This window comes from Grammomys surdaster, unplaced genomic scaffold (genome assembly GCF_004785775.1).
Source record: "Grammomys surdaster isolate TR1022 unplaced genomic scaffold, NIH_TR_1.0 577, whole genome shotgun sequence".
In the NCBI taxonomy this organism is placed as follows: Eukaryota; Metazoa; Chordata; class Mammalia; order Rodentia; family Muridae; genus Grammomys; species Grammomys surdaster.
The window spans coordinates 326,724-343,477 of NW_021604996.1; the positions used below are offsets into that span (position 1 = coordinate 326,724).

At 45.4% G+C, this 16,754-nt stretch overlaps 2 protein-coding genes across 5 annotated transcripts in view; both read left to right on the forward strand.

Annotated features, from left to right (window-relative positions):
* Gfpt2 (glutamine-fructose-6-phosphate transaminase 2) overlaps nt 1-2,280 on the forward strand; it is a 119,203-nt gene extending 116,923 nt beyond the window's left edge. The window contains exon 19 of the mRNA XM_028781899.1: nt 1,384-2,280. Coding sequence (XP_028637732.1) covers nt 1,384-1,428 — 45 coding nt within the window. The 3' untranslated portion in view covers nt 1,429-2,280. The remainder of the gene's footprint in view (nt 1-1,383) is intronic.
* An 8,356-nt stretch (nt 2,281-10,636) lies between these two features.
* The window catches only part of Mapk9 (mitogen-activated protein kinase 9), a 42,205-nt gene continuing 36,087 nt past the window's right edge, over nt 10,637-16,754 (forward strand). For all 4 annotated transcript variants that reach the window (XM_028781897.1, XM_028781895.1, XM_028781896.1 and 1 more), the window contains exon 1: nt 10,637-10,861. The gene's annotated coding sequence lies outside the window, so the exon portion shown is untranslated. The remainder of the gene's footprint in view (nt 10,862-16,754) is intronic.

Consider the following 16,754-nt stretch of genomic DNA (forward strand, 5'->3'; position numbering starts at 1 on the left):
TTTTGTTGTTTTTTAAAAACACTTATTTGGATTAAAATACTCATTGGAAAAATAATACCATTTAAAGTAACTATCATTTTAAGGTTGTTTATATTCCCTAAAAGCTGCCAAAACAAACAAACAAACAAACAAACATTTTTCAAGGCAAGTCTGGTGAAACACACTTAGAAGCCAGCACTCAGAAGGCTGAGGCAGGCAAACTATAAATGTGAGGAAGCCTGTGCTACAAAGAGAGACCCAAATACAAATAAATAAATAAATAAATAAATAAATAAATAATTACTACTGTTATCAAAGTTAAAATTCGGTTTCTTCCTTGTATTATTATACTAAGTTTTTTTTCATCTTTATGAACATGATAGGTGCAACATTCAATTGTTGTATAGTATTCCTTTGAAATCTTTTATTTTTACATTTTTATTTATATGCCTGTACATGTGTCTATGCAACTATATGCTACACATATACAGTTCTCCCAGAATCCCAAAAAGGCCATCAGATCCTCCTGGAACTTACACTGTAGGTAGTTGTGAGCCACTGATGTGGGTGCTGGGAATCTAACTCAGATCATCAGGTAGAACAAAGCAGCCTTAACTGCTGAGACATCTCTGAGGCTGCCATTCCAAGCTTTTAACATGGTTCTCGGAAGAATTACTAAAAGAGGCTGCTGTTTCCAAGTTTCCATTTTTATGAATAATACCACAGTGAACATGTTTGTATGCACATCTCTGTCCCACATTTAAGATCTATCCTTGTGGAGAAAATGATTTGACATTTTGAGACTGCTAACATCGAAATTACACCTCAGAAAAGAAATGATTTATCTCACCAGCAAATGTGTAAGAGTACAATTCACTATGCAGACACTATCTCTGAGGTACACTCAATCCTATAAAAGTAGATTTTGTTTGTTTGTTTGTTTGTTTGTTCTTTTTATTTTCTGTTTACTGAAGCTTTATTCTTTGTTTTGTTTTGGTTTGATTTTTCAAGACAGAGTTTTTCTGTATACCCTGGGCTGTCTTGGCTCTCTAGATCAGGCTGGCCTCAAACCTCACAGAGATCCACCTGCCTCTGCCGCCCGAGTGCTGGAATTAAAGGTGTGCACCACCACTGCTTATCACAGCTTTGTTCTTAATTGCTTGTGTGGTTTTGTGTACATGAGTACATGAGTGCAGAACCAGCATGTTACTGTCACCTGTGAGATACTGAACAACTTGCTATGTGGTAGAGGCTGGCCTTGAACTTCTCATCCTCCTGCTATCCAAGTCTGTGTACATTTGTGCCTGCTTTATGAGTGCTGAAGATCGAACCCATGGTTTTGCACTCTAAGCAAGGACCTTCTCAAGTGAACTTCATCCTTTGTCTTCCTGTCTTTCTTTTTAGGTTGACTTCCCCAGAAACCTAGCCAAGTCTGTCACTGTGGAATGAGAACAGGACTTCCATGACAAGACCATCATCACCTGCAGTCTGATTCAAGACCTGAACCAACTGCAAAGATGCCACATGGGAAAGGAAGTGGACCTCCGTGGGCCCCTCATGCTTCCAGTAGAGCTTGACAGCTTTGATGTGCCTTGTACCCAAGTGCTTTGCTTACAGCAAATGCTGTTTCTCTGTGTCCTGACATCACTGAGGAGAAGGGATTGTTTACACACGGGGATCAGAGCAGACTTTCCACTACTGTGCAATAGAGATACCGCTCTCTTCAGAGTAACTGTGAACCTTTTTGTAACCAACACTAGCTAGTTTTAAAAGTCGAAATATTTATAATGACGATTGTATAGCCTTTAAGTTATTTTTCTAATGTGTGGCTTTCTGTAGCCATGGTAACACCCTAGACCATGCATCTGGGCTACCCATAGTGCTGTCTCTGGACACACTCATGGCAGGTGTCATTCATCTCAGTTTGGGGCACTAGGCATGAGCCCTTTGTCTCCTTTCTCCTTGTTCTCCCTCCACAAGCTGCTCCTGATTCCTGTCCCCTGACATCAATGCGTCCCCTCTATCCTTTTCCTATGCTTCCTTTGAGCCCAGTTAAAGTCTCTACTTCTTTTAATATTCTCAGATGGACTCAAATCCCTCAGCTCTCTGACTTCCGCTTAATCAGATCATAGCTCTTTTTTTAAGCCCAGGCAGCACTTTGGTCCCGGCTCCCTACTCTTAGTAAACCAGCCTGAAGTGCCCCACACAAGAGGGTGGTTTCGTAGGGGCTGCCCTGCTCTATTTAAAAGCGTGCACAATCTATGTACTATGCAATTTTACAATAAAGACAGTGCAACTTTTTTTTTCTTCTTATTTGTTTGAATTTGGTTACCCTCCTTTTCCTTACATCTGACGGTCTGAGCAATATCTGATGGGAACAGTCACATCATTAGTGGTACAGCTTAGATAGGCTTTGAATGTGTCCCCCAGTGGTTCATTCATGTGTTGAATTTAATCCTTGTTGAGAGGTATTTTCCATTGCTCGAGAGGCTGGGAAATCCAAGATCAAGGCACTAGCTGTTTTGGTATGTGGGGGAGCCTGCTTCTTTGTCCCTACCAGAAAGCCTCTTTGTATTATCTCACTGTGGAAGAGGCAAGTGAGCTCTCAGGGCTTCTAAAAGCACGGGATTCCACCAGGTATGGTGGCACATGCCTTTAATCCCAGCACTTGGGAGGCAAAGGCAGGCAGATCTCTGAGTTCAAGGCCAACCTAGTCTACAAAGTGAGTTCCAAAACAGCTAGACCCACACAGAGAAACCTTGTCTGGAAAAAACAAAACCCAACACCTTCCCCCTCCCACCCATCCCCCCCACCAAAAGGCACTGATTCCATTCACTCTATAAAGGACTGACGTCTGTATATATGCATGTTTGTATGTGTGTGGGAGCATATGCTTGTACAGAGGTTGGCACTGGGTGTCTTTCTGGATTGCTCTGCACTTTACTGAGGTGGGATTTCTCTCTGAGCCCACAGTTTGCTGGCTTGGCTAGTGTAGCTGGTTAGTATGTCCCGGAGATCCCCACTTCTCCTTCCTTAGTCCTGGGATTGCAGGCAGATCACCACACCATCCTGGCTTGGATATGGGTGCTGGGTATCCAAACTTTGGCTCTTCATGCTTGCAAGTGCTGGATCCACTGAGCCACCTCCACAGCTCAGACCCCACTTTCATTACCATCACATGGGGGAGTGGGTAATAAACATATTGGGGGAGAAACACAAATCCAGTAGACCTTGGCAAGAGATCATTTTTGGGAACTTAATAGATCAAGAAACTATCACTCATACTTTGATGAAGGTTTGCCTAATAAGGAATTTTAAATCAGAAAAACAAATTAGAATTTTCCATTCTCTTGTTCCTTGTGTTGCTATTGAGTTCAAAACCTCACTGATATGGTTTTTTGTTTTGTTTTTGTTTTTTGTTTTGGTGACTTTCCCTTTGTATTCTGTTTTGGCTTCTGGTGTCCTCAAAAAACTGCAGTGTTATATAGCCTTGAGTCTCTTTGTTAAATGTTAACCTCAGTCAAGATATACACACCCTTTAAGTTTGGGAGAGTATTTTATTTTAGGTGTATGCACACATGTAAATATGCACACCTCTTGCATACCTGGTGCCTGTGATGGCCCGAAGAGGGTGTCAGATTCCCTGTAACTGGAATTAAAGACAGTTATGTGTGTGGGTACAGGGGCTCAACCCCAAGTCCTTTGGAAGAGTATTCAGTGCTCTTAACCACTGAGCCATCTCTGCAGCCCCAGAGTTCTAAGAAATCTTGAATTACTTTGTTACAGAGTTCTGTTTCCTCTCCTCTGGCTTCTCCTAACTAAAATGCCTGTGTCCAAGCTTGAAGCTATTTGATTGGATGAGTTAAAGTGCCTCTTTCCTATCATCAATCTTGCTTTTAGTTCAACTAGTTAGGAAATTTGTTCAATCTTCTCTCCCTAACTGTCTCTACTACCCTATCGACAGCCAACCTACCCACTAGGAATTTATGTCTAAGCATTAAGGAGCACAGGTAGGGATTTTGTAGAATGCCCACTAGTTGGTTTTGTCTGATGTTTTCCTCATGGTTAGGATGGGTTTATGGCCCTGGGCAAGGAAAAGAAACCTTCTCATCACCTCTCTTAAAGGACATAAACCACCAACATCTCGAGTCTTGTCAGTGTTAACTATTGGTGTTAACCTTGGTCTGAGATTAACTCACCTGAGGCAGTCAGTGCCAGATTTTGCCCTCTGCCAAGATTCTGTGTCAGATGCTATTTGCTTCGAGTCTAGCTAAGGCTGCTGGGAGCTGTTTGAGTTGGCCTCTGCATTTCTGACACACCCCCATCATTCTGGGTCTGTCTGTCTATCTTATAAGTACTTCCTGATTCATACCACAGTAAACTCCAGATCCACTTTGTACATTTCCTGACCAGCCCTGATCTACCGGATCTCTAGTGACTCCTGGTTCCTTCTGTCAGAGAATATAAAGACTAGTCTTAGAATCAAAGATCTGAGCTCTGTCTTTCTGCTACTGGGATGTGATTACCTGTAGGCCACCTCACCTGAGACCAACATCACGTATGAATATTCAGACTAGCTTCTGAATGGCTGGCTCTTTTCTCAAGGGTGTGATATATTTTCAGTCCCTCTAAAGCCAAAAATAATACTTTTTTTCTTTCGGAATTTATCTTCTGCTTAGTCTCTGTGTATGGTAAGACTCAGTTTTCTGTTTGACTGTATTAACCTTCTTCCATACGACCTTGGACTGTCTTACAGTTCAAGGTAGGTGTATCAGAAGTTCTGTGTATGTATCTGTTAACATGGGCATTAACTACTAGAAAACCCTTGATGACATGGAGTGTCACAGTGCCACCGTCCTAGTAGAGCTTAACAGACTTTCAAAAAAACCTATCTGGTCTTTAAGCTTGGAATCAAGGCCCAGCCAGCAGCTGGCACTCTGGAAGATGCCTATAGAAAGAGCTCTGAGGGCCACAACACTCAGTTTCCAGTTATACAGTCCAGATTGTCTGCCTCCACTCAGAACAAGTCCCCTAGCCATGCCTCCATGTCCCCTCTACACCCTCCAGATATCAGAGAATAAGTCCCTTGACTACCACCACTTCCAGCCAGTTCAACCCATTCTCTTCTGGTGGTGTCATGTGAGCCGGAGTCTAATGCAGTTCACTGGCATGTGTGTAAAAGCTATACAAACGGCTCATCACTGAGTCTTTTACTTGGAGTTTTCAAGACATAGGTTCCTTGCTCTTGAAAGCTGGAGCAGCCGCAGGGAACAAGGGTGGCAGGCATCTCAAGGCCATAGAGAGAGAGATGCTGACCCAGAGAAGACCAGGATGTGACAAAGAGTGAACCTCTGAATTCTCCAGCCCTGGCTCCTGAGCAGCCGGTCCCTGAAGTTGGCTCCATCCTTCCTTTCATCACCAATGCACAGCACCAGGACTTCCCAGCATGTGTCCTGCTGTGGGTCTGATGTGATGTGACAGCCCCAGGGCTACCGTGAGGTATGAAGAGGTAAAAAGTTATTTCAGTAGTGGTGTTTAGAGGTGAGGCCTTAGGGAAATATTAGGATCAGATAAGGTCATTAGGATTAGGGTAGGCTTCTGGTGGTTTTGTGAGGAAAAAGACCAGATATACACACATATACAGAGTTCATAGACTCCGTCTCATACAATATGATACCTTCAACTGCCCAGAGACTTTGCCAGCAAGAAAGTCATAACCAGATAAGGCCTCTCAACTCTGTATTTCCAACCACACGTCAAAACAAACCTCTTTGTGTGTGTGCATGTGCATGTGTGTATGTGTATATGTGAGTTTGTATGCATGTGCATGTGTGTTTGTGTGTGTTTGTGTAGCTTGTGTCTGTGTGTTTGTGTATGTGTGTGAGTTTGTGTGCATGTGCATGTGTGTGTGTTTGTGTATGTGTGAGTTTGTGTATGTTTGTGTATGTGTGTTTGTGTAGCTTGTGTGTATGTGTGTGTACATGCACGCATTCGAGCGCACACGTGTGCACATGTGCAACCAGAGGTCAACATTGCCATTCTTCCTCAGATGCCATACATTTTGCATTTTTTTTTAAATATTTATTTATTTATTTTATTGATGAGTACATTGTAGCTGTCTTCAGACACACCAGAAGAGGGCATCCAATCTCATTACGGATGGTTGTGAGCCACCATGTGGTTGCTGGGATTTGAACTCAGGACCTCTGGAAGAGCAGTCTGTGTTCTTAACCGCTGAGCCATCTCTCCAGCCCCACATTTTGCATTTTTGAGACAAGGTCTTTTGCTGAGACCTCAGAGTCACAATTAAGGTAGACTGGCTGGCCACTGAGCCCTAGGAACCTGGCTGTCTCTGTCTCCTTAGGTCTTAGAAGTACATGTCTAGCTTTTAAAATGGAGGTCTGGGGGACTGAACTCTGGTCTTCTTTTAATTATCACTCACCCCTCCCCTTCTTTCTTTTTAATTGCTGTCGTTGGGGTTTTAGTTCAGTTTTGTCTTATGGTCCTGGGGCTACACCAGAGCCTCTCACCTGCTATGAGCTGCTCATTCTTATCATTGTGGTAAAGAAGTTGACGGGAACAAATGACGAGAGAGTTTCCTTTGCATGTGGTTTCAGAGACTCAGTCCATCTTGGCAGGGAGAACGGACAGGGAGGAGCAGAGCAGTGCACATCACAGCAGCTGTGAAGCAGAGAGAGGGAACACCCATGCTGCATCTTACTCTGCCTTTCCTCTTTTACTCCATGGGGCCCCAACCTATTTAGTACCATGCACGCTCAGGGTGGGTGTTCTTCCCTTAGCTAGTCTTTGGCAATAGTCCCAAAGACACATCTGGATGTACATTTTACCAATCTCCCACTCAGTTCTCGATCTAATGAAATTCATGATAAAAATGAACCATTACAGTAGGTAAGTGCTCTACCACTGAGCTAAAGTCCCTGATCCTGGCTTTCTTTATAAAGTGCCCTGCCTCTGGTATTTTGTGTAAACATACCACACACACACACACACACACACAGAGAGAGAGAGAGGGGGGGGCAATATTTGTCCCCATTGGTTTATGTGCAGCTTTTTCCCTCTACAGAACACAGTTGATTCTTCAGTTAGATTTCTCAGCAGTGGTAGCGGTAGGGAAGAAGAGAAGAAATATTTGAGGGGAGTAGGAATGGAGGACGTGGAGCCAGAGGGAGCCAGCATGAGAAGCTGTCTTGGGGCCTCTATCCCATCACAGAATCCCCAACAGGCCATAATTGCCGTCTTTACTACTTCCCACAGAATTAGGCATGGCGGAGCTAATCCCTTGCCCAAGGGAGTATTGCTGGCCAGTAGAATTAGATTGGAACCCAGGCCAAAGAACTCTGTCAGCCCAGAGCTTGCATGGAAGCAGGCCTCTGACAAATCCTCATTATTCCAGCACCCCAAGCCCAGAACTCATGCCTTGTGTTGCTTAGATGGTATGTACAGTGGAATTTCAGCTCAATCCAAAATTGCTGTACTATTTTTCAAAAATATTGTATCACTTTGCCTTCCCACCAGCAGGGCAGAAGTGTTCTAACTGCTTCATGTCACCACCAACACTTGATATTAAATTTTACTGCATGACTCCTAGTGGCTATGTAGTGATAGCTCATTGCAGACTGATTTATATTTCCCCAAAGTCTTGAAGCAATCTTAAAATCAATTCCTTCTTCTTGGCACCTGCTACCATAGCCCCAACGCAGGCTTCAGTTTCTCAAAATGGCCTTTGCTGTTGCTTTCAACTGGTCTTGTGGCCTTAAGCCCGCTGTTCTTCAAATCTCACAAGCCTTAGTGAGCTTTCTAAAATACGCACTGAATCATACTACTTAGCTCCTTGCTTACCACCCTTAACGGCTGCCCTTTACCTCCATAGCTAGATTTCCAACCTATCATGCTGCAAAGGCAGATGGGTAAGGATGAGGCTGCTGCTAAGTGTGGGCCACAGGAAAAATAAGGTGAAGAAAAACTGGGGGCTCACCTGAAGGAGTATCTTCCACCCAGTTCCTCATGACCACTGCCCTTTAGGAAGAGAACCCAACAATGAAGTTTTTCCACTTTTGCTTTTGTTTTGGAATCCCTTTCAATTGTAAATGATGAAGAGGTGGGGAAAAAAAAACAACCATTTACCCATTTGGCTAAATAAGGCATAGCAGTGACCAAAGGCAGCCTATGTGCCCATCAGCCCATGGTCACCAAAACCACTCCATCCCCAAGGACCACATCACTCCAATCTCCGTATCTACCTCCCCTGCCAGTACAGTTGGCTGTGGTTCTGTGGACACAGCACACATGTTCCTCTCCCTTCTGAGCACTTGCCCCAAATGTGTTTCAGAGTTTCAGACCCAGCACTTTTCTTTGCTTTCCAGCTTCAGTAAGAACTTCCTTCTGCCAAGAGTTCTCCCTCCACTGTTTCTCCCTGCTCAGCTGGGTAACCAGGCATCAGTGTCCACGTATGGAGCCCACAACACACTTTTGGTAGGATCTTTGCACTTAGAGGCTTTGACTGGGATTCTTTGTATTCATTCAAAGTATGGAACCCCCATCATTACACACACACACACACACACACACACACACACATCAGTCATGTTACCTCAGCTCTGCCCCTGTATGTCCACCATTATTTCATAAAAAAAAAAAAAGATCAGAACAAAGAGCATCGTCTGTAGAGTGAACAGATTCTGAATGGAAAACTTACTGAGTAAACATACACATAATGACTTGTGGTTACTTACTTTGCATTGGGTTGGCTATGAAACCCATCTCAGATGTCTAGGAACTGGAGGTTCATTCTAATCTGAGGGGAAACACTCAGTGTTCTTTATTGGAACTGCAACAGTGACAGCCAGGCTGTACTGGTTTTAATAATGCCAATTGCTGGCTCTGTTTTCTTTGGTGGTCCCAGAGCAGTGATGGGGAGGACTGAGATGAGGACGGGTGTGGACAGACGCTCACAAAAAGAACCTTTCTCAGTCCAGCACACTCAGAAACTAGGAGAATTTTAAGCAGGAATAAACCATACTCCCTCTAGTGGTCAACATGGGGGTGTCCAAAAGAGTACTCAGCTGGTTGGGCTTTGTTAACTTGACCTAGTCCTATTTGGAAGAGAGACTCTTAACTGAGACAATGTCTCCGTAAGATTGGCCTGTAGAAAAGTTTGTGGGGGCATCTTCTTCACTAATGATTGATGTGGGAGGGCCTAACACACTGGAAGCAGTTCCATCCCTGACCTAGTAAGCTGCGTTCCTCCACCGCCTCTGCTTCTGTTCCTGCCTGCAGGTTCCTGCCTTGAGTTTCCTACTTTTTTCAATGATGGAGTGTGACCTGGGAGCTGTAAGCCAAAATAAACCCTTTCCTCCCCGAAGTGCTTTCTGGTCATCGTGCCTTATCACAACAATATGAAAGCAGAATAAGACAGAGACACTGTGATTGCCTGGCTCCCCTCTCTATCCAACTGCTCCTTTGTGCCTCTACCACCCTGGCTCAGTGCTTGAAACTGGAGTCACAGCTCTCTTCAAATTCTGCGGAGACTCATGGGGCCTCTTATTCTCTTGATCTTCTTCCTATATGAAGAATCCTTCTCTCTGGCTGCTCCTTGGCATCCTGCGACTATAGCTCTATCACCATAGTCACCACTCGTCAACTACTGTCTCCATTTTTCCAATCCCTTATAGGGCAGTCCTCAGCCTAACCAGTTTATAGCTTTCCCCCAGTGTGTTCAGCCTCCCTGTCTCATTTGCAGCCTTTCTATCAAAGCACAGAGTAGTCAGAACCCCAGATTCTGTGCTTTCCAAACATCTCATTCACCTCAGACCTTCTGGAACCTATTTGAGAGACAGAGGGCTGCAGGAGCGTCAACAAAAGCAGCAGTGTCAAAGGCCTCTGTCTAGAAGCCCTTCAGCATTGAACAAGCTCTTGACCCTCTACACCAAAGCAGAAACTTGTCCCTTACAAGAGTCCTCTTTAGGCCATACCCCGGTCACTGACTCACCAGGGTCATGGTCACCGTTTCCCCAACCCCCATCCTCTGGACATCTGGCCGCACCCCTGTTATGAGCCCATTCAGTGTGGCATGCGCAGCGCATCTGCCTTAGTGAGCAACAAACCCCAAGGCCCCACGGCTTGTCCTCACTCCTCCCCCAGGGCCGTTATACTCCAGGTTTCCAGGCTCCAAGTCCTTGATCCTGCCCAGGTCTGTCTAACCCGGTTGTTTCTAGTTCTTTTCCAGGCCTCCTCTCCACTTGCACCTGCTGCAACCGAGGCCAGACTCCGGCTCCTTCACTGTAGCAAAGTCACGCCTCGCCCCTCCCCGGCTCTGGCTCCCCTTGGCCCACCCTCTCCGGCGCATGCGGGTCCCCTGGCCCTGGAGGGCGGGCTCAGAATACGGTCCTAGCTTGACCTGGATCCCTAGCCCTCTGCGCACACTGGCGGACGCGCTTACAGCAAGCAGGCGGGCAGGCGGGGAGCCGCCTAGGGGGCGCCACTCTGCACTAGGGTATCCAGAGCTCGCCACTGGCCCCGCCCACACCAAACCTCCAGCCACGCCCGTACTGCCCAGCCTTGGCCCACCCCCAGTCTCGATTGGCCCCGCCTGCCTGGATATCCTAGTTCTGATTGGCTGGCCCGAGAATCCGTCAGACTGAGCGCCGCGGCGGCGGCGGCGGTGGCAGCAGCAGCGGAGCAGAAGGGAACCGGACCGGAAGGGTCGCAGCGCCCCGCGCCCCTCACACCCACTGCGGCGGCGACGGGGCGGAGCGGAGCGGGGCGGGGCGACCGGGTCCGGGTCGTGGAGCTAGGAGCCGCCAGAACGCATCGCCGCCAGCGTGCCCTCCCTCTGCCTCCGGCGCGGCGGCGCGGAGCCGAGGTGAGCCGAGCGGGCAGCTAGGCCTGGCGGGGCTGCTCGGGCCGCGCAGGGCCTGGGGTGTAGGGCGCAGGGGGTGGACTGCTCGGTACTGCCCGGCTATCCACGGTTCCGCCGTCGTTCTCTCCCGCTTGGCATGTGCAGTCCAGGGCTGCAGGCCCTCTGTCTGGCCAGGCCCCAGCAGACCTGCCCGCAGGGTTCTGTGGGCGCCTTCCCTCCAGCTGTGAGGCACGCTGCTGCACCCCGCTGCTTGCCCTGGAGCCTGGGCTCTGGTCCCCGCGACCTTGGCGGTGACTCTGACCCTCACTGGCCCTCTGCTTTCCCCTCGGGAGTAGTGGTAGAATGTCTAGGGTTTGGTCGGGGTTGTTATCGGGCAGTGTTACTGTCTCAAAGCGCTAGGGCAGAGAAGCCTAAGGCGCACATTTGAGGGCATCTGAGTGGGAAAATAATAGGAACTCTCCCTCATCCGCTTAGAGTCCTCCCCCACTTCTGCTCCCCCACCCCTTGCCTTGTCATTCATCTTCAGTGCCCAGCAATGCCAGAATGGGCCCTGCCCACCTCCTCTGCCACTCCCTCCCCTCCTAACAGAAGCAGATCTCTGCTCTCCTATCCTACTCACCTCACTTGCCTTGGGCCTGCCAAAATCATTTATTTACCTCAGTACCTTTGCACTTTGAATTTTCCATGTTCGGAGTTGTCTATAAGATTTTCACCCTGCTGTCTCTCTCTCTCATCGCTTCCTCTTGTGGTTCAGTGTTTTATTATTGGCGAGGCCTGCTTGACCACCCTTTTCCCTCGCTTAGTCATTCTCGTCCATCAGTTTCTTTAATTTTCCTTCCAGTACCTACTCTGGTTTGAATGCTATCTGATTTATTACTCTGTTCTTTTTGTATAGCATTGTGAACACAGGTAGTTGTCTGGTATATCGACTCTCGTCTGTAGAGTCAGATCAGTGAATGAGCAGTAAGACCATCCCTGCCTATTATCTATTTGTCCGGTTTGTCGGTGACTTTTAATTATTTTGTGAAATATTTTCATGTTTTTAATCTCTTTCTAGTAGCCATCAGAACAATTAGTGATTAAAAAAAATACGTTTTGGTAAGAGTTTTGCTCGAGCTTCCTTCCGATTACACACACTCGGGAGTTATCTACTGAATTCTGTATTATCTAGGTCATGCTTTCTGCTGGGCTCTAGGGACACAAAGGAGATAGCAACAGGGTACCTTCCCCCAGAGAGTCCAGGAGCCCCATAGAACAGACTGGCAAGCACACAGTTCTAGGACAGGATATGACACCAGCTGTAGTGAAGGGTCTGTGCCCTAGAAATGGAGAGTGTGGGGAGGGGGTGCTGGAGGGCCTTGAGCTGAGACAGACACAGAAAGTGAAAGGGCAGGAGCAGCAAGGAACTTTGCTCAGCCTGGAGTCAAGAATTAGCCCTCCAGGGCAAGTATGGGCTCGTGGAGTGCTGGAGACCTGGGAGGTCCAGAACTTCTTTCAGCAATTTTTGTAAAAGCCAGGATTCCAAGTTTGTATTTAGACTCTGATACTCAATGTTGGCAATAGCTAATTAAAACTAGCTATTTGGTGCCAAGCCAAATGCGGACCTGATGCAGCACTGCTTACCTCCTGAGCAGGCAGTGTGGGAGGGAGAAGCAGCCAGGAGCAGGAACAGTAGCCTGAGGCCAGAGGAGCTAGGCCCTGTTCGCCCAGATACCAGCCAGGCACTCGTTTGAGTGTGGCTGGCACGCTGGCTTCCTCAGAGGAAGAAATGGAGCCCCAGTGCTTCAGCAGTCTGCTTCAGTGCAGGCAGCCAGTAAAAACCTGAACCCAGATTGCCCTCCATCTAAGGTTCTCAGCTCTATTTGTGTTTGGCTTTCGATTTGTTCTGGAAGAACAATAGCCAATCTATAAATGTTTCTCTCTTCCCTTTCAGAAGAGTCCTGCATAGTTAAAAATAATTGTTGTTTTTGGGGCATAATCTCTGGAGAGCTTCAGTTTTCCTGAGGTTTTAATTTTCAGGGTCTCAGGACTTTATAATTACTTGTTAACAGATACTTTGCTCTATCCTTTAAATAAATGGTCAAGGGTATACTTGAATTTGTCAGTTTTAAATGAAAAAAAAAAGTCTTAACCTTCTGTACAAAGAAAATGCCAAAGTAATTATTGAGAGACTCAATTTTTAAAAACTTATTATATATAAGATAAAACAAAAAATCTGATTTTTAAAAGAAAACTACTAATTTGTCAGTAGAGCTGCTATTTTTGTCTAAATAGAAAGTTACCTTTCATACCTGGCTAGGAAGGTGGTAATTTTATTAAAAAATAATTATTAATGGTTTATACTTGGCCTCTGTGTGAATTCAACAGCAGTCTGTTAGTTGTTTATGATGGGGACTTTCAAATTTGTTAAAAAATAAACAGCCTAGTATCAGTGTCCTCAAGTTTTAACTCTAGCAGACTCATTTCATCCCTCATTTCAGAGTGCATAAACTCTCTTCACACTGTGCTGAAACAGATCCTCGACATCCCATCACTCTGCTTGTGAACTTTTTAGTCTATTTCCCTAAAAGACAGGAGTTCTCTTAAACGTTTAAAAGCACTAATTCCTTCATAGCATCAAGTAACCAATCAAAACTCAAATTTCTAGGAGTCTTGTGTATCTTACAGTTTATGTAATCATTTGAAAGTAGAGCCAAGTTTTTGTTATGATTATTGGTTGATGTCTTTTCAGTTCTCTCTGTTGGTTTTTATTTGTTTTTTTATTTTTTGGTGTTTATTGTTTTGGTGTTGTTTGTTTGTTTCTTCTTTCAGATATGATCTCACACTCACTATGTAGCCCAGGCTGCCCTCAAATCCATGGCAATCCTCCTGTCTCAGCTTCCCATGTGCTAGGATTATAGTCAAAAGGTACCACACTCAGCTAAATTTCTTTAGTTGGTTGCTTGTCCTGCTTCTTCTTCTGTTTTCCTTGTAGTTCACTTGTAGAAGCAGCTGGTGGTTCTGGAGTACCTCCATGGTTGGGTTTTACAGATGCCATCTCTGCAGTGTAACAAAGAGTTTCAGTTTCCTGAGATGTAGTACTAAGTGAATCTAGATGACACCCACTGAGACTGAGGGTGGACTCTAGTCATAGTCCCTTCTCAGCTGAGCTGGACTCACATCTAGAGGCATCCTGGAGTTCTGTGCTCGTTTCTGTTTTACAGATGAGGGTAGTTGCTTGGCACTGGATAAGTAACTGGTCCACAGAGAGACTGACTTGAGACCTGACCTTAACCTGCTCCACTCTGCCTTTCCACGTTTATCCTTTGATAAGCTTTGCTTTAAACTGACAGTGCTTGGGCTAAATAATGTACCAAGGTTCAGAAATTAGCCAGGTACAGCCTCTACCACTGAGGAGCTTGGAGGAAAGCTTTCTACACAAATGAAAGAAGGGCTTGGTGCTGTTTAATAGACTAGGCTGAGTAGGGAACCTCGCATGAAAAGTAGGTCCTTAAACTAGATTTTGAAGGAGGGTGAATGCTGGCCAGAAGAGTAGAAGGGACAGGGAAGTCAGCTAAGGCAGATGGAGCTGCTGAGCAGAGGCCTGCGGGTGTGTCTAGTATCCAAGAGAGGGCCAGAGGGCTTGCTGTCTGCCCTTGTGTGAAGGACTTGAATCAAGCTCTCAAAGTCACTGTCAAAAGCATTCAGCAGGAAAAGGATGGAATTACTGTGTATTTTTTACCAGATCTCTTTTTAAAATTTCTTCTTGTGGAATAATTATAGATCTTCAAGAAGCTGCATAATCCCACCTACTTTTTTACACAGTTTTCTCCATCAATTGTGTATTTATATAACTCCAGTACGGAATCATAACAGGAAATTTGGCATTGCTACAGTGTGTGTACAATTCAGTATCATTTTATCATGTGCAGATTCCTGAACCACCACTGCCACCACAGGGCATAGAAACTTCTTAGCATCCCCAAGGTCTCCTGTACTGCCCCTTTGTAGCTGCCTAACTCAACCAGCCTCCACCAAGCATAATCCCTGGTAACTAAGATCTGTTCTGTACACCTATAATTTTGTGATTTGAAGAACCCCTATGGGCCTGTATTATGGAGTGACCTTTCAGAAGTCTCTTCAGTAAGTTCAGCTGTCTCCCAGCATTTTCTGGGGGATTGGATCTAGAACTCCAAGATGGGTGCCAGAGTCCATGGGTGTCTGAGTCATATAAAACGGTGCAGTATGAGTGTGCATTCTCCCATATGCCTTCCATCATATCTAGGGCACTTACAATAATGGGGTGCTCTGTGATATTTTGATACATGTGGTGTTTAAGTTAGGTCAAAACATTGCATCTGGATCAATGCGTACCTATCATCTCCTGTCATAAAAGCTTTCAACTATATTCTAGCTATGTGAGATGTGCAGTACATTGATGTGATTTGTAGTTACACTGCTATGCAATTGCACATAGAATTTCATGCTTCTACCTAACTATTCCTTAGAACAGTTGCTCTTACTAAATATTTTCTACCTATGGTTGGTTGAATTTAGAAGCTCGAGAATTCATGACTATGGAGAACTACCAAATCAGTGCTGTGGCTGATTGGTGTAATGCATTTGAGATGCACTAAGTCAGTGCTGTGGCCTTTTTCAGTGCTGACTAACACTCCATAGTCTAGATGTATAGCCATGGATATTTGTGCTGTTTCTAGTTTTGATCTGTAACAAAGCTGTCCTGAGCATCTGTGGCCAGTCCTTATGTGGGCAGATAGCTCTCAGCTAAGGGGCTTGGTACCTGAAAACAGGGCTAGCAGAAAAAAATCTGCCAGGCTTTAAGTGTTGAGGTGAATACCATGTCCTGTATTGAGTACATACTGTAATTCAAGAACAGAACTGCAGAAGGGAGGCCCTGCCAGGCTGCTCCAAGGTTCTTAAATATCAAATAGTTATGTTTGCCTACCTACAATGCAGCATCAGGTCAGGAAACTGTTGATAGGGATGGCACCCAGTGCTAGAGTGCTTGCCTAGCATGCTAAAGTTCTTCAGCTCAGACCCTAGTATGAGGGCAGCTAAATTATCATAAGCTGTCTTTTTTTTTTTTTCACAAGAATTAACATAGCCCAACAAAGAACTTTCTGAGAAAAATGTAAGGAGCATGTTTTGTAACAGGGTGACTAAGAGTCTGCTTTTGGCCATAGCAATGGTCCATTTAAGTAGTGCATTCTGAAACTTCAGGGTGATCAAAGGGTTAACTGAGTGTGAATAATTGCTCAGTCTTCCTCAGAGGAAAAGGTGTGCTGATGAGGGAAGCCTGTGTTGCTCTGGCCTGGTGGCGACCAGCCCTCAGACATACAGCTTTATGCCCCACAGTAGTTAGAGATGTGGGACTGGTGTGTTAGGAGGAAGGAGGGTGCTGTGGTGAGACACACCTTAGTTCAGTTCTGGGCCGCACTGGGAATTTGGGCAGTGCCTTAGTGCCCCGAAACCTCAGCTTCTTCCTTTGTCGTTGGATGATAGTGCACCCCTCATAGGTTACTTCAGAGACTCTGTAAATGAGTCTCCCAGAACCTGAGCTGTTCTCCTCACTCTAGTTGTCTGTCTCAATCCACCTTCCCTGCAGGTGTCACAAGGCCATTTTATAACATTTTGTTCTAATTGAAATTTTATCTTTAGTTTTTATATGTAAATATATGAGGTTAAAAACAGAACAGAAAGTTCTAATGGGAAGAAGGAATGTTTCTCACATCTCATTTCTCTGTTCTTGCTGGTGTGTTGTCTGGAGTGTGTGTGTATACTCCATGCACATGGATTGGCATTTATTGTGTGAACTTTAATTCAAATTACTTTATTTCCTTTTTTGTATCTTAGATATCTTTCCAAGTTAGTACACACAGTCCCTGTATTGTGTTTA